At 41.5% G+C, this 27,749-nt stretch overlaps 1 protein-coding gene and 1 pseudogene across 1 annotated transcript; one reads left to right on the top strand and one right to left on the bottom strand.

Annotated features, from left to right (window-relative positions):
• Window positions 1-8,705: 8,705 nt before the first annotated feature.
• LOC106675047 (odorant receptor 131-2 pseudogene) lies at window positions 8,706-9,641 on the bottom strand (annotated as a pseudogene).
• An 11,942-nt stretch (window positions 9,642-21,583) lies between these two features.
• On the top strand, window positions 21,584-27,549 carry LOC143421985 (uncharacterized). Its single transcript, XM_076892046.1, has 2 exons — window positions 21,584-26,896; window positions 27,061-27,549. Exon 1 carries the CDS (start codon window positions 21,584-21,586, stop codon window positions 26,513-26,515), a length of 4,932 nt encoding a protein of 1,643 aa, XP_076748161.1. The 3' UTR covers window positions 26,516-26,896; window positions 27,061-27,549.
• The last annotated feature ends 200 nt before the right edge of the window (window positions 27,550-27,749 follow it).

A 27,749-nucleotide genomic window follows, 5' to 3' on the forward strand; every position in this document is an offset into this window, starting at 1 on the left:
TGCTTCTCTTCAGCAGGGACAGGGAAGCTGGTCAGAGTTGATGGGAAGATGGATGGAGCCAAATTTTGGAAGAAAACCTCTTGGAGTTACAAAAGACTTGAGACTGGGGTGGAGGTTCACCTTCCAGCAGGACAACGACCCTAAACATGAAGCCAGAGCAACAATGGAATGGTTTAAAACAAAACATCTCCATGTGTTAAAATGGCCCAGTCAAAGTCCAGATCTAAATCCAATCGAGAATCTGTGGCAAGATCTGAAAACTGCTGTTCACAAACACTGTCCATCTAATCTGACTGAGCTGGAGCTGTTTTGCAAAGAAGAATGGGCAAAGCTGGTAGAGACAAACCCTAAAAGACTGGCAGCTGTAATTGCAGCAAAAGGTGGTTCTACAAAGTATTGAGTCAGGGGGCTGAATAATTACGCACACCCCACTTTTCAGTTATTTATTTGAAAAAAAATGTTTGGAATCATGTATGATTTCCATTCCACTTCTCACGTGTACACCACTTTATATTGGTCTTTCACGTGGAATGTCACGATCCTGGGTCTTTTGACCCAGCGTTTTAAGTTTTAGTTTATTTTTGATGTTTATGGTTTATGTTTAAGTTCATTAGGTTATCTAAGTTAATTTGTTTATTAGATTCCCCTTGTGTTTTCAACCCCTGTTAAGTCACCCTTGTCCTTCATGTGTTTCATGTCTGTGTTTCTTATGTTGTCAAGTTCATGTAGTCATGTCTGTGTTTCATTATATTTCCTGTTTTATTTTGAAAGAGGTTCTGTGTTCCTGCGTTTTGTTTTACTCTTCCCCTGTGGCGTCGTTATGTTCATGTTGTGTCTACTGTGTCTTTCTGTCCCATGTTTCAGGTCCCTATGTTCTGTCTCCCCAGTCTGTTAAGTTTACATGTCTTGAGTTCAGTCAGTGTGCTTCCTGTTTTACTTTCACAGTCTGTGTCCTATGTTAATGTTTCTAGTTTTGCTTCCCTTGTCTCGTCCTGCCTAATTACTCCCAGCTGTGCTCTCCTCCTGTGGCTCATTCCCCCTCGTTATCCCTCAGTGTATTTAAGCCCCATGTTTCGCTTAGTCAGTGTCGCGTCTTCCATCGTAGCTGTGTGATTCTCCCTGTGTTTCCATGTATGAGTTAGTATTAGTTTTCCCAGTTTAGTTTTGTTCTCTGTTTCCCTTCCACGCCAGCAATAAAGCTGTATTTTTTGAGTTTGCTTTTCGTCTCTGTGAGTTTGCGTTTGGGTCCTACTCTTGCCTGCACACAGCCGTATTGGGACATGAAATTCCAATAAAATCGATTCATGTTTGTGGCTGTAATGTGACAAAAGGGGGCCGAATACTTTTGCAAGCCACTGTACTGCAGCATTTGTTCAAGTCATTTTTTCAACCAATCACCATTCACCTCTACTTTAGCATATGACTTTTTATCCAAGTTCACAGTTCTGCTTTTATGTCTATTTATGATTATCCGATTTCAATTCTATCACTAATCAGAGTATCGGAATTTAATCGCATGTACAGTTAAGTCCATAAATATCTGGACAGAGACAACTTTTTTCTAATTTCACTGCAAAAACTCAAAATGTGGAAAAGTTCAAGGGGGCCGAATACTTTTGCAAGCCAATGTAATCTAGGTGTAACTTTAAGCTTTATCAAAAGTGTAATTTTTAAGCCTAATTATAAAATTAGAGAAACCATTTGTCTTCTAAAGCCAGACTTATGAACTGGGGAGAAGCTTGATAGCTGAACCCTCTGCTTCTCATTCTACTTTTGGAAATGTTTATTTGTTTATTTATAAGGAACCCCATTAGCTTCCACAACAGTGGTTGCTAGTCTTCCTGGGGCCCAAGCCATCTAATATCTCCAAATAAAATGTTACAACAATTAGATCTACAGTAAAGTTTTACAATACTGAAATGTAAACATGTGAATATTAAAAATTATATAAAAGTAGAAAACCAAAACAAAACACTCAAACAAAATACACAATTTCCATTACAAGTGATATTACCCTCTACAATTTTTACAAATACATTAAAAACTGCCTAAATAGGCTTTTAGGTGATTTTTAAAATTATGAATTGAAGCCAATTCTCTTATTGCCTCAGGCAACTTATTCCACTGAAACGATGCTCTGAATATAACAGAGTTTTTCAAAAAGTTACTTTTAACACGAGGAATTACTAAATTGTGGTTGGTTGAGAATCGTGTGGCATGATTATGAATTTCATCTGGATACTGCAACTGAGCACAAAAGTGTGGTGTGTTTAACAGTATTGTTTTCTTTAAAAATACAAGTAAGCCATAGTATAATTTAGCTTGTACAGAAAGCCAAGAAAGTTTATCATGCATTTTGTCAATACTTGTATAGTATGAACACCTTAACACTAATCTGGCCGCCCTATTTTGGACTAACTGAAGTCTATTCAGATCTGTCTTATTAGCTGCAGACCAGATGATTGAGCAGTACTCTAGATGAGATAATACTAATGCGTTAATGACATCTTTCATAACTGAAGAAGTAATATAAAAGGAGCATTTCCTAGCTATAGCTATGCCCTGTCCCATTTTCTTAATAACAGAATTGATGTGCTGAGACCATGAAAGGTGGTGGTTTATGGTAACACCAAGTAATTTAATCTGGGTGACCTGTTCTAATGCCGATCCAGCTATGGAAAGATTTAGTTGTGGACTGTTGATTAAACGTGCTCTACTTCCTATTAACATGGATTTGGATTTAGTCACATTTATAATCATGTTGTTTTTACTTATCCAATCAAACACATTCAGCAAATCTAGTTGTAATACGCTTGTCAATTCAGAGTGGCTACTGGCTGAATAAAACATGGTGGAATCATCAGCGTACATTACAAGATGAGATTTATCCAGGACATACGGCAAATCATTTGTAAAAACTGAGTAGAGAAGTGGACCGAGGCAGCTGCCTTGGGGTAGACCACAGTTCATTTCGCGGCCCTCCGAGAAATAACCATTATAATAAACCTTTTGCCTTCTTCCAGACAGATAACTTTCCATCCAGCACAAAGCAGCTGGTGAAAATCCATAACATTTTAGTTTATCTATCAGTAGATCATGATTTATTAAATCAAATGCAGCACTAAAATCCAGAAATACCACCCCGGCCAAATTCCCTTTATCTAGGTATTTGTACCAGTTATCTGTCATGTGAATGAGAGCTGAACTGGTGGAATAACCAGGTTTGTAGGCATGTTGAAACTGAGTGAGTAACTGATTTTCTATTAGATAATGTTGAATTTGTTCGTAGACAATCCTTTCCATAATTTTACTTAAAATGGGTAGCAGACTGATAGGTCTGCTGTTGACACCATTAAAAATGTCATTCTTGTTTTTAGGAATCGGAATTATTTTCGATTCTTTCCACTGCGATGGAAATAAGCTGCATGCCAGAGATTTATTAAATATGTGACATATAGGAAGGGACACAAACTTGGCTGCGACTTTGAGCAGTTTACTGTCTATGTTATCAGAACCAGAGGATGTATCGTCAGGAAGTGATGTCAATAAGCGCTCTACCATCTGCACGTTCACTGCCTCAAACTTAAATTGGCATAGTTTATTATTCATGATAACATCCTGTATAAGACGACATGATAAGGTGGGATCGCCTTTGCTCATATTAGATTTTTAATTTGTTATTTTATTGCTGTAATAATTCACAAAATAATTGGCAATATCCTTGGCTTTACTTATAAACGTACCACCCGTGTGGATGTGAGGCATCACCGGAGCAAGATCTCTACCCATTATATTATTTAAAACTTTCCACACCTTTTTGCTGTCCTTATTGGCCTCTTTGAGCTTAAGTTGATAATATTCTTTCTTTTTACGCCTATTCAATTTAGTTACTTGATTTCTTAACTCGCGATATCTTGCCCACTCTTGTGGACTGATAGACTTATGTGCTTTTGCTTTTGCTATATCCCTCTCTGACATTGCAACCTTAAGTTCGTTATCTAACCAAGGTGCATAGTTCTTTTTAACAGTAAATCTTTTTAAGGGGGCATGTTTATCAGCCAGGTAGCAAAAGTTTTCAATAAACATAGATAATGCCCTATCAGGGTCATTCTCGAGGCAGATGTCAGTCCAGTGAATTTCTTTTACGTCATTAATATACTTATCTGCATTGAAATTTTTGTAATGTGCCTTCTTTGGGGTAACTAACTGATATCGCAAAAAAAACCCCAAAAAAACAACAACATTCTGTTCATCTGGATATTGTGTTTTTGGTGGGAAAAATATTTAATCACTCCTCCAAGTTACTTCCTCTGTGTCAGCTGACTCCAGGTTTCCCCAAACCTGCAATTATCAGGGCATCGCAGTGTGGAGAGACGGAAGAGGTGACCCAACCGCAGGACTCATGGGTTGCTGAAGGTTGAGGATGATGTTTATTATATAGGCAGGATGAACAGAACATGACTGACTGACTGACTGAAAAACACATGTGGAATCAATGATGACAAGATGAACTGAGAGAGAAACTAAGGACTTAAATACACAAGAGTGATAATGATGAGAGATGTGAGAACACAGCTGAACTGAATCTGACTAATCACACACAAGGAGTGGAACAGGGAACATAAACGAACTGAAAACACTGAGTCAACCCAGGAACCCTGACCCTGACAGCAATTTTGGGGGGGATTTCATTACCTGGATGATTAAGCATGCATTTTAACTAACTCATATTACTTGTAAATGGGTAAAGGGGTTTTAAGTTCAATTCTGGATTTAACAATGGAGCTAATGAAGTGAAACCTCACTCAATTTGATTTTATTTATATGCCACCACAACAGTCAGCTTGAAGCACTTTATGAGCGATTGTGGCTCAAGAAATGGTAGCCATCTGCCATAGGGTTGGGAGAGGAAGAGGGACAAAAAACATGATGTGGAAGAGAGGTAGATATGAAAATAACTATGACTGAATGCAAAGCAGTCTACATAGAGAGTGAAAAGTTGTGAATGAAAAAGCAACATTGGAAAGCCCCCCAACAGCCTAGGCCTATTGCAGAGTAGCTACATGTGGGTACATGTTCACCTGATCAATCCCTAACTATAAGCTTTATCAAAAGAAAAGTTTTAAGCCTAAACTTAAAGAGAGTGTCTTTTCTCCCAAATCCAAACTGGAAGCTCATTCCACAGAAGAGGGGCCTGAGAGCTGAAGGCTCCCATTCTACTTTTTAATAGCCTAGGAACCAAAAGTAAACCAGCAGTCTCAGAGCAAAGTGCTCTATTCAGGGGCTAGTGCACTAAGATGTCTTTAAGAAAAGATGGGGCATAATTTATTTTTGACCCTACATGAGAGTAGAAGGATTTTAAATATGATTCTGGATATACCAGCGAGCCAATAAAGAAAAGCCAATATAGGATAAATATGCCCTCTCTTTCTGTTCCCTATCATTACTCTCACTGCAGCATTTTGGATTATGGATTTTTAGGGAGATTTTAGGAAAACCTAATAATAGAAAATTCCAATAGTCTAGCCTAGAAGTAATAAACGTATGAACTAGTTACTATGAGCATCACACTAATACAGGATGTTTCTAATTTTAGAAATATTGTGCAAATGCAATAAAGCAGTTGTACATATTTGTTTAATATGTGCACCGAAGGACATATCCTGCTCAAACAGGCCAAGGTTATGTCATCTAAAGTGAGTATCTGATTAGACACCATGTTGTTAAGATTTTTAGGACAGATTACAATAAAATCAGTTTTATCTGAATCTAGAGGGAGGAAAATATAGGTCATCCAGGCCTTTATGTCTTTAACACACATGTAAAAGACAAAGTAATTGGTGAGTGTCATCTGGCTTCATGGATAGATAAAGCTCTATATCATCTGCATAGCAATGAAAATGTATGTTTTGCCTTCTTATATTACTGGCTAAAGGAAGCATGTACAATGTAAATGGAATTCGTGCTGGCCTCTGCCTGCACTCACATGAAGTTATTTTTCTTTCTTTCAGCCAATTTATTATTCAGTATGACTTGCTCGTAACAGTGGGTTTGTGACAAGGAGAATTTTCACCCTAAGCATGTTAATATGGCGTTATTTTTGTGCCACTATTCTGAGTACACCTAAAAAAAAATTGAGCGCACGTAAAGAGAATTTGCAGGTGCAAGTGTTGCATTTTGAGGAGAAATTTATTTTGAGCGAAGAAAAGCTAAATTTGAGTGAACAAAATTCATTGCTGCGTGCAAAAAAATTATTTCAGTGTTTGCTATTATCCATATACACACACACACACAATAGCAGCCCCTCTCGCTCAGTTTTTACATTTGCGCTTGCTTGCAATGAATGAATGCTTAGGGTTATGGTTAGCCTAACCCTGGACTTCATTTTTACCTGCTGGTTTTGGGGTCCTGTATTATCATTCCTGACATCATCACAGATTACAAAGACATATAAAAATGCAAAAATCTTTTAAAAAAATTAAATTCACAATAAATCCAATCAATTACTCATTTCTGTTTATTGAAAATGTAATCATTTAGAATGACCATTCACTAGTACATTTATTAGTTGATGTATCTCTCTCTCAGTGTGTCTCATGGCTCGACATGAAAAAAGACCACAAGATGAATTGAAAAATCCAAATGAGGGACTTGAGTAGAATTTCTAGAATACATAGTAATAGTGCACTCAGCTCATAAACTATAAAGGAAATACAGGGTTCCCAGTTTTAGGAAATACAGAAAAAAAAATCCTTGTATACCAGTATCATTTTCTAAATGTTCTGCTACCTTTAAATAAAGGTAGCAGAACTTGAACATAGTTTTAAAGACAAAAGACATTGTATAAAAGTGTGACCACGTGAAAGTTTGACCTTATTTAACCACGACGAAGAGCTCAAAGGTCCAAAATAGTGAGATATTTGGTATCCCCCAGCTATAATTCCTATGTCTTTTTATGTTGTAAATACAAACAATGGCAGTAAGAAACATTGTTTTAAATAGCTCTATATAGCATTATTCTCATTTGACCTTTTAAATCTTTATACAGTACTTTCTTTATGTTGACAATACATACAACACTTGTAACAATCATAGTTTCTAAGTTATAAGGCTTTTTTTTTTTTTTCAAATGTTGACCAAGATATCATTAAGTTGACATTGAAGACCTTGTTGGATGTAGTCCAAATTTTATTGAATTGTTAACATGATCCCACTCTACACGCTTCAAAGTTAAATCAAGGTTCACTCAAAAGTTTTCAAGCTATCATAATTACAGGCAGAATGACACACACACATGCAAATGCTACTAAAAACATAACTTACTGCAAGATTGATAAGAATGTAAAGAAATTATTTGTTTCATTCTGGTTGCACAAATACAGTGAACTTAATTTTATTGGTACAATTTTCTAAGAGTCTCAAATTAATAAACTATAACGTGCATGCCAATAATAGTTTTTAAAACTATGTTGACATCTTAAGAAAATATAAAAATGAAGCAATAGTTCAATAGTATAACTTCTAGAACCCAACACAGGGGAACTGTATAAATAATTGATGAACCACTTAATCATCACACGATCAGCTAATTATCAACACATTTCTGTTTTGAGTCTAAATCCCTTTAGAGAAAAACAAACTGCTATAACCCCTTGTGAAATATTGTTGTTGTTGTTGTTAACTGCTGCTGTCAGAATAAAAACATGACAACAGATTAAATTTCACACACAAAAAAACACATAGCTTAATAAGGCAAAACAGCTGATTAGAACTGATACACTGAAGGAAAAATTAAGAAAATGTTGCTTATTAATTCCATGACTGATAGATAAGACATGTTGCCATGGTAACCTAGCCTACTTGCTAGAAATGTTTTCTTTAACAAAAGAAGGCTCAACCCTCCTGAACCAGCTGATGGACACTCACCTTTCTTTATATTTGTATTCATTATTAAAGCAAATGTTGGAACACATTAATTTGCAGAAGTTTATGTTTGTAGAAACTGAAGTCCCAGATAGATGTTAAGCTGTTATTCTATTTAACATTTGCATTTTAACAATAAAAAAGTCATCAGTGTAAGGATACAGACAGTGACTATTGGAAAATCATAATTATGATCTCTAAATAAAATTTATCAGCTACATCCTTCTAACTCTATGACTCTGTCGATAGTAAGTCAGGTTGTCAGCCAGCTCCCCTGCAATGAAGCATTTGCCATGTGTTAATCTAGTTATAAGCTAAAACACAACGTGATCAGTCATTCATCATGTTGTCAGACAGATGTCACAGAATCTTGTTGGAGTGAAGATGTGGCCAAAATAATTCTAAACAGGATGATATGTAGTCCAAAGTGCTTTTTAAATGCAGGCTACAAACAGTCTGAATGTGTTCTAAATGCTGAAATATTAATGTTGAAATCATCATTAAATGATCCTGGGCAACATTTTAAAAGTTACAAAATTAAGGTACCAGAGGCCTTGATGTTACTAAAGCTTCAATTAATCAACTGGTTTTCTTACTACAGTGGACTAGTTACACGTTAATAGTTAAACAATGTATTCTGCATAGAAGAATTACTGAGTGTCATGATAATAAGTTCCAAGTGCTGGGAGACAAAATTGATAGAGCATATACTGCTTGCTTAGTTCCTTATCATTACATTAAAGCTCAGTTCCTATCTTGTTCTTTAGTAGAATCATGTGGTGTTAGTTAGAAACCCCAACAGATTTTTTCCTGTGTAAGTGACAGAGGACATGATATCTTAGTGCAAGGAAAAATTTGTCATCTCTGAGGCCATAAATGAGAGGACTCAGACATCTAGGAGTAAGACTAAACATTATATAGTTGAAGTACCGTACATTAACATACAACATGAAATTAATCTGAAGGACAGCATCTTCAATGAATGGGCACCACAGCTGGATGAGACATAGCAACAGCTGGAAAGCATGAAGAGCCACTGTTCTGAGCCCTTTATGTGTTGACTTTTTGTTCTCTCCTGATGCAGCTTTGGCCACTTTCATTATTTGAATATAAGAGAAAACAATGATAATGCACATAATCAAGAAGTAAAACTGACTTATAGCTGACCTGAGATGACCCTGCCAACTACGTATAATGAACGTCTGCCCAAAGCAAACCCGGTACTGTGTGAAGAAGCTTAAGGATACAGATGCAAAGAAGACAGACAGAATCAAAATACAGGGCACAGAGCTGAGGCCGTGAATGATGAGGATGCACTGCAGAGCGCTGCGTGTGGAGCAAAGCTCTCCATGACGCAGGGGCATACAAATGGCCACATAGCGTTCCAGGGTCATTGCTGTCAAAGTAAATGGTGTGACAAAGTTACACACGGATGACACTGCAAACATAATAAGGCACAATGACACCTGTATAGATAAATGAAAATAGGTCAAGATGAGCAACAAATCTGTCAGAATTAAAATGAGACAATCAGACAGTAATGTGACAGCAAATAAGATGTAGCGCATAGTTCTGTAAAAGGTGTCCTTCATAAAAAAGGTTATGATCAACATGGTGTTGATGCAAAGGAAAACTCCTACCAAAACCTGAACAATGATGACTTGGTCATTGAGTTGTCGCATTGAGGATACACCAATGAATGAGCTGTTGTCAACCATAAGTTTAAATGTTGTAAATGAATTTAAAAAAGAACCTTAGAGAGTTGTCATTACAAAACAAACACAGTGAGAGACAATTGCCAAAACGTTCTGGCAAACAGTTCTTTGTGGTGAATGCTTCCCTCACCTATTATTTGTACATGTGACTCTGAAATGAAGTACCACAATGTCGTCACCACAGCATACTATTTCTCATTGCTAGTCACTATTGGATTGGGTATTCGATAACATATACACACACACACACACACACACACACACACACACACACACACACACACACACACACACACACACACACACACACACACAACACACTGTGTGTCAAAAAAGTATTTAGTCAGCCACCGATTGTGCAAGTTCCCCCACTTAAAATGATGACAGAGGTCAGTAATTTGCACCAGAGGTACACTTCAACTGTGAGAGACAGAATGTGAAAAAAAAATCCATGAATCCACATGGTAGGATTTGTAAAGAATTTATTCGTAAATTAGGGTGGAAAATAAGTATTTGGTCACCTCAAACAAGGAAAATCTCTGGCTCTCACAGACCTGTAACGTCTTCTGTAAGAAGCTTTTCTGTCCCCCACTCGTTACCTGTATGAATGGCACCTGTTTGAACTCATCATCTGTATAAAAGACACCTGTCCACAGCCTCAAACAGTCAGACTCCAAACGCCGCCATGGCCAAGACCAAAGAGCTTTCGAAGGACACCAGGAAAAGTATTGTAGACCTGCACCAGACTGGGAAGAGTGAATCTACAATAGGCAAGCAGCTTGGTGTGAAAAAATCAACTGTGGGAGCAATCATCAGAAAATGGAAGACATACAAGACCACTGATAATCTCCCTCGATCTGGGGCTCCACGCAAGATCTCATCCCGTGGGGTCAAAATGATCATGAGAACGGTGAGCAAAGATCTCAGAACCACACGGGGGGACCTGGTGAATGACCTGCAGAGAGCTGGGACCAAAGTAACAAAGGTCACCATCAGTAACACACTACAACGGCAGGGAATCAAATCCCGCAGTGCCAGACGTGTTCCGCTGCTGAAGCCAGTGCATGTCCAGGCCCGTCTGAAGTTTGCCAGAGAGCACATGGATGATACAGCAGAGGATTGGGAGAATGTCATGTGGTCAGATGAAACCAAAGTAGAACTTTTTGGTATAAACTCAACTCGTCGTGTTTGGAGGAAGAAGAATACTGAGTTGCATCCCAAGAACACCATACCTACTGTGAAGCATGGGGGTGGAAACATCATGCTATGGGGCTGTTTTTCTGTCAAGGGGACAGGACGACTGATCCGTGTTAAGGACAGAATGAATGGGGCCATGTATCGTGAGATTTTGAGCCAAAACCTCCTTCCATCAGTGAGTGGTTCCCCAGCTGCACCAAGGCCGATCAGCAAGCACTCCAGCGGGTGGTGAAAGAAGCTGGCAGAATTATTGGAACAAGTCTGCCAGAGATCAGTAATATCTTCCCCACTCGCTGTCTGAGGAGGGTGCACAGTATCCTGCGGGACCAACATCACCCTGCGCGCCACCTTTTCCATCTGCTGCCCTCAGGGAGAAGGTACAGGTCTATACAGGCCAGAACATCCAGACTGGCCAACAGCCTGTATCCACAGGCTGTGAGGCTCCTGAACTCTCTGCCCCCCTCTCACGGACAATAACCATATCCAACTTCTTAATAGCAATGAACTGGTCTGCATTGGTGCATCATATCTTTATTCTCTTCCCCCTCCTGCCCCCCCCCCCCCCCCCTCTTTCTTAAATAGATAACTATCATATCTGATATCATATCTCACAGTACAATAATATTGAATGGGTTGCATTGTTGTATTTTGTCATGTTTCTCAGGTCTTTGTCTGAATTTCTACGAACATTATTGCTAAGGATTGTCTTATTGCATTGGAGTCACACTGGGTTAAATATGTACACTTGGGTTTTAAGGGGTATTTATTATTTTCTTCTTTTTTGGGGGTTGTATGGAAGCCCCAAACGCAATTTCATTGTTCTTGACAATGACAATAAATAAATAAATACTAAAATACTAAATACTAAACTTTGAAGATGAAACGAGGCTGGGTCTTCCAACATGACAATGATCCAAAACACACCGCCCGGGCAACAAAGGAGTGGCTCCGTAAGAAGCATTTGAAAGTCCTGGAGTGGCCTAGCCAGTCTCCAGACCTCAACCCCATAGAAAATCTGTGGCGGGAGTTGAAAGTCCGTGTTGCTCGGCGACAGCCCCAAAACATCACTGCTCTCGAGAAGAGCTGCATGGAGGAATGGGCCAAAATACCAGCTACTGTGTGTGCAAACCTGGTAAAGACCTATAGTAAACGTTTGACCTCTGTTATTGCCAACAAAGGTTATGTTACAAAGTATTGAGTTGTATTTTTGTTATTGACCAAATACTTATTTTCCACCCTGATTTACGAATAAATTCTTTACAAATCCTACCATGTGGATTCATGGATTTTTTTCTTCACATTCTGTCTCTCACAGTTGAAGTGTACCTCTGGTGCAAATTACTGATCTCTGTCATCATTTTAAGTGGGGGAACTTGCACAATCGGTGGCTGACTAAATACTTTTTTGCCCCACTGTATGTATGTATGTATGTATGTATGTATGTATGTGTATGTATGTATGTATATATATATATATATATATATATATATATATATATATATATATATATATATATATATATATATATATATATATATATATATATATATATATAGGTACCTCTCCAGCTTTTATTGTCATGGCAAGCGTTGCATAAAGACAGCAATAATTGTCAGTACAATTTAAAAGGAGCGCTTCAGGCTGCCTTCAGGCTCTGTGGATGTTGAGTTCGCAGTCTGGAGATCCATATCCTTTCATATCTCTTCCTCTGGCCCTCCGTCCACGTCACACAGGTTTGAAGTCCCATTATGCTCAGATGTTGTAATGTGTGTGTTTGAAAATGCAATACTAACGGGGTGCCCAGTCTGTTCCTCTCAATGCTATAGATATGTTGTTTTAACCTCTCCAACAAAGTTTGACCTGTTTCACCCACATAGAGTAGACGGCATTTTTCGCACCAGATGCAATAAATGATATTCCTCATATTAAGGGTCATTCTCTGCAGAATGGGTGCCCCTATTTTTCCATGAGGATTGTACACAAAACAGTCTCAGCTTAAAGGCCCAATGGTCGGGTTTCGCTGATCTTATTCGCCTCATCTGTTCTGGTAATTTGGCCCTGACAAGCATGTCTCTTAGATTCTTATTTCTCCTATGGGCTGAGATTACTCTACAGTTTTGGAATTGTGTCAAACCGGAGGTGTGTTTCTTAAAGTTTGTTTTGAGTTGATGATGCAATGGTAGGTAGGAGTGCGAGTAAGTGGTTACCAGTGGCATAAGTCTGTTCGGTTCCCCCAGTTGTACCTGATTTTGAGTCCGATTTCCCCCTGAATCATTTGAGACTTCACCTATATTCATTATGTTAGGATTGAGTCCTGCAAGTGTGCTACTTTTAATTGCTCTGAGAAACCTACTAGAGTAAGCCTCTTTCTGAGGCTCCGGAATAATACACTAATTGAGTCCTGAAGATCTGACTCCTTTGAGGATATTCTATAGAATCTGATGATTTGCGATTTTATGATGCCCTTGACGGTGTGTTTAGGATGATAGCTACTCTTGTGTAGAAGAGCATGACAGTCTGTAGGTTTATAGTAAACCTTAGTAGAAATTTTTTTTCAGATTTTGGTCCAATTGTTCCAAGAACACTGTCGTGTCCAGGAAGTTCCCCTGTACCGGATGCATTTCATATTTGACTTTGATAGAGGGGTGGTGATTGTTGAGGATGTCAATAAATTCAGTGAATTTTTTCTCACCATGGGACCATAGGAAGGGGCATATCTGTGCCCCATAGCTGTACCCTGAACCTGTAAGTACTGTCTCCCCGCAAATTCAAAGTCATTGCATCTTAAACAGATTTCCAACAACTGCAAAAGTTCTTCATCCGGTCTCTTAGGGTCCGGATGCTGTTCCAAAATGTTTTTTATTGTTCTTCGGCCTAATTCTGTATTGATATTCGTGTAGAGACTTTCAATATCAATTGTGAACAATTGCATATTTATCGGTAATCGTATTGGTTTAATAAGTTCCAAAAAGTGATATGTATCTTTCAGATAGCTAGGATGTTTACAAAAGAGAGGTCCCAAAAATCGATCTATATAGAGGGAGATATTATAAGTCGCGCTGCTACACTCCGATACAATGGGCCTTCTCGGCGGGATCACATTTGGTACTGTCCACATCTGCGGTCTTTGTGGATCTTCGGGAGGTAGAAGGGAGGTAAAACTGCCTATTTTGGGGTTCATCCGGGCCATATAAGAAGTCTCTTTGTTTTGCAGTAATGTATTTTCTACTATATAATTTACTCACAATACTGCGGACCTGAATTTGTGTATTTTGCTGAATGCTATTCTCAATAGATCTGTAATATTTTGCATTAGCTAACTGTCTATTAGCTTCCAAAATATATTGATGTTTGTCCAAAATCACAATCTTTGAGCCCTTATCCGCTGGTTTAAAGATAATGTTTTTATTTTGTTGAAGTTCCCTAATCAGTTCCATCTCCTCTCTTCCAGCACCGTCTGTACGCCTTGTCCACTGTCGGAATCCTGCAGAGTCACGCGAATCGGCTTCAATTAGCTTCCTCACTCTCTCATCCAACTGGCCCCAAGTAGGTTCCCAATTAGATGGTAGCGCAAGAAAAGCCCCATAGTCCCCATCCTTTTTATCCTCCCCAAAGTAATCCAAGAGTTTAATCCTCCTATGATATAAGGAAATATCCCTCCATAAATCCTCCCTGTCTAGCGTACTTGGGGCTGGAATATAAGAAAGCCCTTTCTCTAAAATTCTATTTGTCTCATAGTGGGTTGGAATAGAGTTGATCAATTTAATATATTACTCTCCTCAGCACGCCAAGTGTGTCTAGAGGATTTCAAATCATGCAACCCATCTGTGGGCAAATGAAAATCCAATTGAATTCTATTAAGTGGATCAGTGAGAGACTGTAAATGGAAGATGGAGGCCTGCTTCTCCTTACAGTGATCCCGAGTAGAATCTGAAGGGAGATCCCCTATATTAGGTTCAGTATGAGTTAAAAATCCAATTGCAACTCGCTGCACCACTGCTTGAATATTCGCCCCGCCGTTTCCTGAGTCCAGTGGATGTTATCTGTGACCGTATGGAATTGGTTCTCGGCTATATGGCTTATCACAGGCAAGCGCTTTAGCGCAAACTCATTCACAATGTCTAAATACTGTTTCTGTTCCCGAGGTAAGAAGTGTGAATAATTAATCAATGGGAAGTAAATGTTTGCATTGGGGAAGACAGACTGAGCCTTCCTGTAGAGCATTCTAAGCTGTTTTATGGACGTTTTATGAGGGTCCTGGTCTCTGTTATTGATACCTACCGACACCACCACCAGCTTCACCAGTGCACGCGGAGGGGTTTTTTCCAGGATCTGGTTAAAATGATAAAACGACGCTCCTGGATAACTGTCGACCTGAATCTCACCTGAGCAATGTGGCGACATACGATACAGATTAGAGTCCCCCAGGAACCAAATTGGTTTGTTACATCTGAATTGCCAGTCCATAATCTTTCTCCCCTTATGGGTATTGGGAAAATGTACATATTTGTCTTTCTCTCTCTCTGTCATTTGTTTTGAGTTATTTCGTTTTTGATGTGAGGTTGCCGCTGACACATTTAGGGAGTAATTTTAGGGTCAGATGAGGTCGTCTGCGTCCCACAGTCGGCATTATTGCGCTTGACCGGGCCCTGCATCATCATGCTGTTATTTCCCGCTACTCTTTTAGCTGTGTCTCGCTCCCCTGTTCTTGTGTCCATTACAGCGGCACTCCCTTCAGCTTGCAACCTGTATTTTGCTGCCGTAGCAGTAGAATAAGAGATGAGTGTTACTCTCCTGTTCAAAGCCATGAATTTGTAAGCCCAGGTCATTCTGAGAGACCACCACATTGCTCCTTGCCTGTGTAGGCTGGTGAAGAGATACACTGGTCAATTTTGTGGGTCTAGAATAATGTTTATTTGTTCTTAAACTGCCCTCACTTTTGTTAAATTTGCCAGCTGTTTCGATCCGATTAACATTACCTTCTGTGAAGTCACCTTCAGATGTTCGAAAGGGGGGTCTGTTTTCTTTCTCCCTATGTTGTCGGTCTCCCTCGCCCGCACATCCTTGTTGTGAAGGCTGTGGGGCGGAGAGGCAGACCCCTTTTGACTTACATTAGCTTCACGTGTCCCCAAATGGACCTGAGTGGGTGCAGCCGAGTTATTTTCCACAAATGTGGGTATTGGTGTTATAGGGGAGAGGGTCCGATTACGGGTCCCCTCTAGTGGTCTATTCATATGAGGGTCTATTGTTAATTCCTCTCCAAACGGAGTGGATTGAGAGTCCCGTGGGGGTGGATGGACCCTCTCTGGGCCGTGGCTATTCCTCCCTCTGTCATTTAAGGCCGCAGCCATTGATCTGGTCTGCTTCCCAACTATCACTTTGGGGTAGAGGGATGGGTGATGTTCTTGTTCTGATCTTTGCAATGGTGGAAAATCTCCTTCACTGTCTATGTCAAAATCTGATGTCGATGTTCCCTCCAGTGATATCTCGGGGGATGATTCTACATAAACTGACCTATCAGGTGATTCTCCCTCCCCTGAAAAGAAGTTCTGTATGGTTTCCACAGTAGATTGAGAGAATCTAGCCTTATATCTTTTTCCTGCCCAAGCAATTGCTATTCGGAGAGCATTTTCATTAAAAGAAAGGTTAGCGTAGTTTGTAATCACGCTGATGTAATGTTCTTGCAGCGCCAGCAGGTTGTTCTCTAACCACTGTTCTGTATTCCTCTCTACTGCTCTTTGAACCTCCTCAGAAGGTGAGGCTGGTTTAATGAAGCTCGTGAGTTTAATCACTTGTTTTGCCATCCCTCTTGGTGGATTTTTATTTGTAATGGCTAGATCTATGATTGCTTTATGATGGATTGCCTGTATTAATTTGAAATATTGTTAAGTCACAACACTTAATGTTGCCCGTTGCTAGCCTGAGGTTGGATGTATTCTACGGACCCGACATCAAGGACAAAGTGGGTCCCCGAGGAATAGGTTACCCTGCCATCCAGACGACGTCCTTGGTTACGCTGTATGTGAAAGTGTAGCCCTTTGGTAGCCCAGTGCTTTTCCCACGCACTGTCGCCGAGAGACAAAGGTATGGTTTCTATTTTCCTTGCTTTCGTGAACCTGAAACTGGACTGCTCACTCCCACTGCTGTAACTTTGGTCAGCTTAATGGACTGGGACCCTGCAGTCAGCTCCTGTTCACTACAGTTACACCTCAAAAAAGACTGTATATGGTTGCATGTTCAAAGGACATTTTGTTGGGACTGACTCGTAGGAACTGGGACTATTACCCTGTGAACATTGTAAATTGTGTCATGTTTGTGATACAGTGTTAATAATTCTGGAGAAGAGAATTTCTTTGTTTCATTATTTTATTTGTATCGTGATTTTTTTTTTTTTTTTTTTGGATCCCCGTCTGTGGCTAGTGTAAACCCAGGGTTTTACAACAGTGGGATCACAATTGCCTGTTTCATTCGTTGAACCTGATTTCTTTTTATTTCTTTTGCATTTTTGTTTCTTGCCATCCATGATTTCAGGGCCCATCATAACTGATGGATGGTAAAGTTCAAAGGGCCATCTGAGCAAATTAAAGTTTAACATTGCTTAGAAGAGACCGTTTCATATTTTTGTCTAACCCAAGTTGCCTTGGAGTAGGGGCACCCAAGCTATCTGGTTGGGGTACAGAAAATCAGAGGAAAGGTAGGCTAGGCTGTGTTTGTGTCTGATAGTATAGTATACTCCAGGCAGGCATCGTTTCTCAAGATTGAATCCTGGAGCCCCTCTTCTGTGCCCGTATCAGCCAGACAGCTAAAACCATTCTTACAGAAGTAAGTATCAGGGTCAACTGTACTGGGGGGGGGGGGGGGGTCACAGACTCAGATCCCACCACCCACTAGTCGTTCAGGGCAACCTGTGCGCCTCTTCGCCCCTATATAGCGGGGCTAGTAGCCCCTTACACATGGTTTGTATTTTATCCAGCTTCTCTCTCAATAGCATCCTCAGCTTCTGAGCCAGAGGAGACCCAATGGATGGTGATTTTTCCATTTGTTCATTGAGGCAATGATCCAGCATAGTGAGCAAAGGTATGACCTTTGACCCAGACACCCTTTTTTCCTGAGAGAGCTCAGTGGTTATATCGTTAAATGGTGCTAGGACAATCAGACACTCTGAAATTATACCAAATTCCTCAGATGAAACAGGTGGGATGTCTCACAACAGACATCCCACCTGAGTTGAGGCTTCCTTAGTTGTTCCTGCACCACTGAAAGCCTCTCCTTACAAAATACAATTAAAGAAGCATACATTAGATTGTCAAGGGAGCAGAACTATACACTTAAGTAGCATTTAAGAAACTGTAATTAAGCCACTTAAGAACTTACCTTTGCAGTGGTACTGCTCCTGAAATATCCCACGATCTTCCTGGACTTGGCGCGGATGTCAGAGACCTCAGGGGTCTGGTCAAGGGCCTTCTTCACCACTTCAAGTTCAGGGTGTGAGCTATGCATATGGCATGTTTGGGTTATAGCTCCCTTGCACAAGCCTCCATATTGGCAGCTCCATCTGTTACTAGGCATGTGACTTTGTCAGTAATAGCCCATTCTGTCATGAGTGAGCCTTTCACTTGTGCAATATTTTCTGCAGTGTGTGCATTAGGAAAATATTGCACTCCTAAAACAATGTGCTGGACTCATCAGCAAAATGGCAGGTGACTGCAAGATAGGCCTCTGTGTTGATGGAGGTCCACATATCTGATGTCAGACTCACAGCTGCTGCCTTCTCAATGCTGGCCTTAGCTTTCCTTCATCTCCTGGTACCTGGCCTCCACCATGACTTTCAGGGCCTAAAGGAAAGAAAAAACATGTTGTTTAAAAGTACGACATGGCTGTGAAGCAGCATGTAGCTAGGCTTTGAGCCTCAGTCCTGCCTGTTCACATTTTATTCTGTAAAAACTAAATTTTCACTGCTGTTATGACCTTTTTAGTGGGGAGAACATAGCTAGGATTTAATGATTTAACAAATCTTTTAAATCCTTTGTCCTCCACAATGCTAAATGGCTGGGAGTACTCAATCACCATGCTAACCAGGTCTTCATCTATTTGAGCACAAATAAAAAATATCACACACTTAACTTATTACAGTTGTATAATATTGTTATATAGTTTAGTAACATTACGGCATGCTATATTATCATGGCATTTGATGGCTCACCTGGTCTTGCTCCACAATTGGTGTTCACCTTATTCTCATGCAAAGCTCTGTAGTGCCTAAGCATGGATGAGGTGCTGTTGTTATATCTCAGCTCTCTGGCACATAGCAAACACTTCACCTTGTACAAAAGTAAAGACAGCTTAACATAAATTGTATTGCACCATCAGTATTATGAAAATACATCTTCTGTAGAAATTTACATACCTTGTTGGGAGGAATAAGATCAAAATGTTCCCACACAGGGGAGGACATCCTCCTCTTCTTAGCTGGCTCCATTCTCTCCTGACTTTCTCTCCTAAACCTCCAAACTCTCTCCAAACTGTCTCCAAACTCTCACTAACCGCAACTCTCCATCAAACACCTACATTTTGAATGAAGTCTGAGGGGTTTATATCGCTGTCATAGCTTCCTGAACCAGTGATGTGGTACAGCCGGGCAGCGAGGCTTCGGATGTCATCATTTTCAGCTCCTCCCATAAATGAAGCAAGCCTCGTTACGCGCATCGCGGAAATGCCCTCTCAATTACTCGACACAAGCTTTGAAGCCTCTATACAGAACGTCACATCACTACTCAGCACCATCCAGTGACAGCAGACAGATCATCCAACATGTTAACTGCAAAAACAGATGAAAACAGTACAAAGGTTCAAGTACCACATGTGCTGTCAGTGAAAGCTGCAGCTGTTTTCATTGATACATTTAAAGACAAAAAGTCAAAGGATTAATCACCCATGTAACTGTGTCACTAAATATCAGCATTAACAGTACCTTAGTTTAGTGTTTCAGAAAGCTGCTGATCTCAGACCTGCACAGGTTCTGTAATGTTATGTGCACATTGAGAATTTTAGCATCTCCTAGTGGTTAGCTTGGAGACTGCGGTCAAGTGAATTTTTATGTGGTTTGGCTTGTATTCCTATTGGATGTTTAGAGTCACATGAGTGGGGTGATACAGGAAGAGTTTCCTATTGGATGTTTACAGTCACATGAGTGGGGTAATGCAGGAAGCCATTTTAGTATTGGGATTTGCACAATGAGGCGTACCAGAAGTCTCCCTGTTTAATCCTTAAGCATCCACCTGTGTTATGCCATGGAGAAGCTTTGTTTGTAAGTTTGAATTGTATTTCATCTTTATAAGTAGTGAGTGTTGTATATTTTATTGATTTTATGCATATTTGGAGAGATGTATATATAAATGCCTAGATCTGTTCGCCATGTGAAGCAAATGCATAATTCTTTATTGAGCATATTTCTTTTTGTATTTTTTGTAGTTTCACAAGTTCTGGGAAATCACTGTAAGTTGTACGTTGATGAAGACAAACAAGTAAACAGCCCTCAACTTTACTTTCACGCCTGACTCATCATTCAACGCTTTCAGTGCTTACGGCATATGTTTAGCTATCTGTCACTTCGTGTACCAGAACCACGCACGCAGGGGACAGAATAGTGAAAAAACAGCATCACACCTGGGATAATACAGTAAGTCTGGATAGCAGAGACCGCTAACGCTCATTAGTCTTCCTGCCTCGTTTAGTTTTACCTTGCATGCCGAATAGTCATCATGGACAATAAGCCAGATACAGAAGATCAACAGAAGACTAGATCTCCAGGAACATCTGTGAAATCATATGTGACCAGATCTGTTGCTAGTTCTTCTAACAGCTCCTGCAAGTCTTCAGCAAGCCTAGCAGCTGCTAAAGCACGCGCAAGAGCTGAAGCAGTGCGTGCTCGCTCCACCTTTGTCAAAAAAGAAACTGAACTCATGGTGGAAAAAGCCCAGTTGAGAGTAGAAGAGGCACGCATGGAGGCTGCTCTGGCCACACTGAAGCAAGAGAAAGAAGATGCAGCGGCTTTAGCTGAGGCGGAGGTTTTGGAATCAGCCGTAGCAGAACTCGGCTCTAAACAAGATCTCAGGGCAGCGGACATCATAGGAATTCCCCCTGACTCCACAGAAAAAAGAACAAATGATTATGTTGAGTGTCACTCAAGAATGCACTCTAGTCAGCTGTCGTTGCCCGGCCTTGAGTCCCATATCACCTCCAGTCGGCCACGCGATTTCTCTCATGCTCCACCACTCCAGGACAACGAACTGAATCCCATTCGTACAGCCATTGATGGACTGAGCTCCACTCCAGCTCGTGTCAAGAGCCATACTACCTTTGAAGAAAATGGTATGAAGCATCCATCTGCTCAGAATTACCCTGGGATTTATCCATGTAGTGTCACCCCCCTGCAGGAACCTCAACCACACACACATCCTCTTAGAATGCAAGCAGCGCAGCCCTCTGCTCTGAACCATACCGGCATTAATGACTTTGCTGTATACATGGCTCGCCGGGAACTTGTGACATCCGGGATGACAAAGTTTGATGATCGTCCAGAGAATTATTGGGGCTGGAAGTCTACCTTCATGAACATCATTGAAGGGCTAAAACTCACCTGCAATGACGAGCTCGACCTTCTCACTAGATGGTTAGGTCCTCAATCATCTGAGCAAGTCAGGAGAATCAGAGCTGTTCATGTCAATGACCCCGCTGCAGGGCTCAGGATGGCGTGGATGCGACTTGAAGAGAACTACGGGTCTCCTGAAATAATTGAGAAAGCTCTGCTGGACAAACTGGAGAGATTTCCTAAGATCAGCAACAGGGACCTTCTCAACCTGAGAGAGCTTGGTGACTTGTTAAGGGAGTTGGGGTCAGCAAAGTTAGAAGGTTGTTTGCCTGGGCTCGCCTATCTGGATACCTCTCGCGGCATTAACCCAATAGTGGAGAAACTGCCGTATGGCCTTCAAGAAAAATGGATGACACAAGGCAGTGCGTACAAGCTGCAAAACCAAGGCCAGTTTCCACCATTCTCATTCTTCACTGACTTTGTCTGCAAAGAAGCCCGCACTCGTAATGATCCAAGTTTTGCATTTAGCTCATTTGGGATGACGACAGTGAAACCAGAAAACTCACCTAAAAGGTACACGCATTCCAGGAACTACATCTCATCCAGCAAAACAGAGATTACATCAACATCTGCCATCAAGCCCACAGAGTCAGCTAGCAGTAAGTTGGATGTGGACAGACAGTGTCCGATTCACAAAAAACCCCACCCTCTCAAGCGGTGTAGGGGCTTCCGAGCTAAGACACTGGATGAACGCAAAACGTTCCTGCGAGATAGTGGAGTTTGTTTCAGATGCTGCTCCTCAACTGAACACGTTGCTAAAGACTGCAAAACAATTATTCACTGTAAAGAGTGTAACAGTGACAAGCACGTCACAGCACTTCATCCAGGACCAGCTCCATGGGCTGTCAAAGACCCTGAGGATGAGCATGGCGGGGAGGAAGATGAAGCGGCTTCTCCTGACATAATCTCCAAATGCACAGAAGTGTGTGGAATTGCCAATAACTCCCGCTCTTGCTCTAAAATCTGTCTCATAAAAGTGCATCCTAGAGGACAACCAGAAAGATCTATAAAAGTCTATGCCGTACTTGATGACCAGAGCAATAGGTCTCTTGCTCGGTCCAAATTCTTCGACCTGTTTGGCCTCAAGGGTAGCGATTCTCCCTACACGCTGCGCACATGTGCGGGAGTCACTGAGTTATCTGGCCGAAGAGGAGTTGGATTTGTTGCTCAGCCATTGGATGGACGTCTCAGCATTCCTCTTCCCACACTTATTGAGTGTAGCCATATCCCAGATGATAGATCGGAGATACCTACTCCTGATGTAGTCAAACACCACCCACACCTAAAGTCTATCACTCATCTCATCCCTGAACTTGATCCAAATGCGCAAATTCTCCTTCTGCTGGGTCGGGATGTGTTACAAGTCCATAAAGTGAGAGACCAACGCAACGGGCCCAATAATGCACCCTATGCCCAAAGACTGGACCTTGGCTGGGTCGTAGTTGGAGACGTCTGTTTGGGTGCAGCTCACAAGCCAAAAGCAGTTAATGTCTACCGGACTAACGTTCTGGAGAATGGGCGTCACTCTCATTTCAGTCCATGTCCCAACCACCTAGTTGTGAAAGAGAAGCTTACAACAAGGACAGGCATAAGACCTCTCAACTCTCAAACCCTGTCACACTTTCATCCTCTGGACAGCCTGTTTCAGAACTCTGATGATCATTTACTTGGCAACAAAATCTTCGAAAGAACAGAGAATGACAATGAAGTTGCCCCATCTATTGAGGACAAACGGTTCATTCAGTTGATGAATAATGAGATGTTCATAGATGATGCTAACAGTTGGGTAGCTCCCCTTCCCTTTCGCATGCCAAGACCACGGCTGCCTAACAACAGAGGACAAGCTCTGACTCATTTCACCAGTCTCTGCAAAACTCTAGAAAGGAAACCTGAGATGAGGAGACATTTTCTGGCTTTCATGCAGAATATCTTTGATCGAGATCATGCTGAACCAGCTCCAGCACTCAACGATGGAGATGAATGCTGGTACCTTCCCAGTTTTGGCGTCTATCATCCACGCAAGCCTGGCCAGATCCGAGTTGTGTTTGATTCAAGCGCTCCTTATCTTGGCATCTCCTTGAACGATATGCTGTTGACAGGGCCAGACTTAAATAACACTCTGCTGGGAGTCCTAATGCGGTTTAGGCATGAACAGGTAGCCATCACAGCAGATATTGAGCAGATGTTTCACAGCTTTGTTGTCAGGGAAGACCACAGGAACTTCCTCAGATTTCTGTGGTTTAAAGACAATGACATCACGAAGGAAGTTGTGGAATATCGTATGAGAGTCCATGTGTTTGGCAACCGCCCCTCTCCAGCTGTGGCTACTTATGGGCTTCGGAGAGCAGCTTTACATGGAGAGGGCGAGTTTGGGGAGGGGGCAAAGGAGTTCATACACAGGAACTTCTACGTTGATGATGCACTCAAGTCACTGCCATCTGCAACAGCAGCTATCAGTCTTCTCAAGGCAGCCCAAGGCATGCTTGCCATCTCCAACTTGAGACTTCATAAAATAGCATCCAATTGCCTAACTGTCATGCAGGCTTTCCCATCAACAGATCATGCAAAAGACTTGAAAAATCTCGACCTGGACAAAGATTCACCTCCTTTGCAGCGAAGTCTTGGATTAAGCTGGGACCTTGTGAATGACACTTTTACATTCCGTGTTGCCAGGAGCGAGAAGCCATTCACCCGAAGAGGAGTTCTTGCAACTATCAATAGTTTGTTTGATCCACTTGGTCTCGTAGCTCCCGTTACTATTCAAGGAAAGCTCTTGTTGCAGCAGCTCACTCGTGACAGCAGTGACTGGGATGCTCCCCTCCCGTCTGAAAAGGCAACAGAGTGGATTACCTGGAGGGATTCACTGCAGGATTTGGAACAGTTTGCAATCTCCCGAGCCTACATTGCTACGTCCCTGTCCACTGCACAACGTACAGAGATCCATATCTTCTCGGATGCTTCCACCAAGGCCATTGCGGCTGTGGCATATCTCAAAGTGGAAGATGTGGAAGGTAAATGTCATGTAGGTTTCATAATGGGGAAAGCCAAGTTAGCCCCCGTGCCATTCCACACTATTCCCAGGTTGGAATTAGGTGCTGCTGTTCTGGCAGTGGAAATTGCTGAGCTGCTTGTGAAAGAGCTGGACATTAGTCTTGATAGTCTGAAGTTCTATACTGACAGCAAGGTGGTGCTGGGGTATATTTACAATGAAAGCAGGAGATTTTATGTGTATGTCAGCAACAGAGTGGAACGGATAAAGAAGTTCTCATGCCCTGAACAGTGGCAATATGTCCACACTGATGAAAACCCTGCAGATGTTGCCACCAGGTCAGTGCATCCAGCTCGTCTCTTAAGCACCAACTGGCTTACAGGTCCACGTTTTCTGAGACGTTCTGGGGACATAGACTCAGGTAAAGAAACATCCTATGACCTCATTGATCCAGACTCTGATACAGAGGTCAGAAGCCACATTACTACTGTTGCAAACCCCCATAGGAGTATGGGGTCGCATCGATTTGAAAGATTCTCCATGTGGCAACCCCTTGTCAGAGCTGTGGCCTCCCTAATCCACATCGTCCAATCCTTCAGGTCTGAGAAGGATAGCAATGGGCAAGACTGCAAAGGTTGGCATCACTGTTTGAAGCCACACAAAATGGATACACTGTCGCAAGCAAGGCATACCATTATTGGATGTGTACAAAAGGAGACATACCAAGTGGAAGTGTCTTGTTTGGAGAAAGGCGAAGTAATTCCCAAAAGCAGTCCTCTGAGGAAGCTCAGCCCAATTCTTGATGATAGCAAACTTTTAAGAGTTGGTGGGCGGCTCCAGCATGCTTCAATCGAGACACATGAAAAGCATCCTCTCATCATTCCTGGCCGCAGCCACATAGCTACTCTACTTGTAAACTACTACCATGAGCGGGTTCACCATCAAGGCAGAGTTTTTACTGAGGGAGCTATCCGCACGGCTGGCATCTGGATTGTAGGGGCAAAGAAATGTATCTCCAGAAACCTGCACAAGTGTGTTACATGCAACAGACTTCGTGGTAGACCCGCAGAGCAAAAGATGGCAAATCTTCCACCTGATCGTCTTAGCACTGAACCTCCATTTACAAATGTGGGCCTGGATGTATTCGGCCCCTGGAATGTCTCCACCCGTCGCACCCGAGGTGGTGCCGCAAACTCTAAAAGGTGGGCAGTACTCTTCACGTGTTTAAGTGTTCGTGCTGTACATATCGAGCTCATAGAGTCAATGGACACATCGAGCTTCATTAATGCTCTACGGCGGTTCTTTGCTATGCGTGGTCCTGTGAAGATGATCCGCTCTGACTGTGGCACAAACTTTAAGGGGGCTTGCAGAGAACTTCAAATTCTCCTACGGGATGAAACCGATATCTCAAGGTACCTCAGTGAGGAAGGATGCACATGGCTGTTCAACCCACCTCATTCTTCCCATATGGGAGGAGTATGGGAAAGAATGATTGGGGTTTCGAGACGGATTCTTGACTCTATGCTTTCTCAGATCAGTCCCTCGCATCTCACTCATGAAGTGCTTTCGACCCTTATGGCTGAAGTAGGAGCGATAATAAATGCAAGGCCTCTTGCTCCCATCTCAAGTGATCCAGATTCACCGTTTCTTCTGACTCCAGCAATGATCTTGACACAGAAGGTCTGCACCCCTCTTGCTCCTCCAGGATCATTTGAAGCTACAGATATGTATCGTCAGCAGTGGAAACGTGTTCAGCACTTGGCGAATACATTTTGGGAGAGATGGAGGCGAGAATATCTCTCTACTCTTCAAAATCGAAGCAAGTGGCAAAATAGTCAGCCCAATGTCAAGGAAGGGGACTTGGTGTTGCTCAAAGACCCTCAGGTAAAAAGAAATCAGTGGCCAATGGCTCTTGTCACCAAGGCTTACCCAGACAGCGATGGAAAGGTCAGGAAACTCGAACTGAGGGTCACGAAAGGAGGTACCATTAAGACCTTCTTTAGACCAGTAACCGAAGTAGTGGTACTTTTGTCTATCTGATTATCTACCATGGACAGTCAATGTGTTATTTTCTTTAGCTGATTGAACTGCTAAGAAATTGATAGTGGTATTGTGTTCAATACCAGGCGGGGAGTGTAATGTTATGTGCACATTGAGAATTTTAGCATCTCCTAGTGGTTAGCTTGGAGACTGCGGTCAAGTGAATTTTTATGTGGTTTGGCTTGTATTCCTATTGGATGTTTAGAGTCACATGAGTGGGGTGATACAGGAAGAGTTTCCTATTGGATGTTTACAGTCACATGAGTGGGGTAATGCAGGAAGCCATTTTAGTATTGGGATTTGCACAATGAGGCGTACCAGAAGTCTCCCTGTTTAATCCTTAAGCATCCACCTGTGTTATGCCATGGAGAAGCTTTGTTTGTAAGTTTGAATTGTGTTTCATCTTTATAAGTAGTGAGTGTTGTATATTTTATTGATTTTATGCATATTTGGAGAGATGTATATATAAATGCCTAGATCTGTTCGCCATGTGAAGCAAATGCATAATTCTTTATTGAGCATATTTCTTTTTGTATTTTTTGTAGTTTCACAAGTTCTGGGAAATCACTGTAAGTTGTACGTTGATGAAGACAAACAAGTAAACAGCCCTCAACTTTACTTTCACGCCTGACTCATCATTCAACGCTTTCAGTGCTTACGGCATATGTTTAGCTATCTGTCACTTCGTGTACCAGAACCACGCACGCAGGGGACAGAATAGGTTCTGTTTTAAACACTGAATGTACTCATGCATGAAGACCACATGAGATTTTCGCTGACACAATTAAATAAAACCTGATGAAGGTCAAAGGTCGTCACTTGTATGTTGAACTAAAAACTTCTGATCTGGAATTATTTAAGTTTTCTGCCAATAGTGTGTTATTTATCATAAAGTAATTCAGAGTCAATCATACCAGAGTAACCAGAGAGCATATTATTAAATATTTAACTTTCTACAGGACTGAGTATAATGTAAAAATCCAGAGCCTCTGAGGATTATTCGGGTATTTATAACATCACACAAACCAAAGGTCTCCATTACAGTGTTCATGAAATGCTGGGTGTATCCATCTTCTGGGGCGGGCCTACGGAGGAGTGCTGAAGATTTTCCTGTGAAGGAGCTGCTGGTGAAGATCATGAGTCCTGCTTGATCAGTGCGATGAGCTTCAATCTTCCTAGTGTTAAATGATGCCTCTCTCAGTCAGTAAACAGAACATCTGGCACAGGACAGCTG

This window comes from Maylandia zebra, linkage group LG14, assembly GCF_041146795.1.
Source record: "Maylandia zebra isolate NMK-2024a linkage group LG14, Mzebra_GT3a, whole genome shotgun sequence".
In the NCBI taxonomy this organism is placed as follows: domain Eukaryota; kingdom Metazoa; phylum Chordata; class Actinopteri; order Cichliformes; family Cichlidae; genus Maylandia; species Maylandia zebra.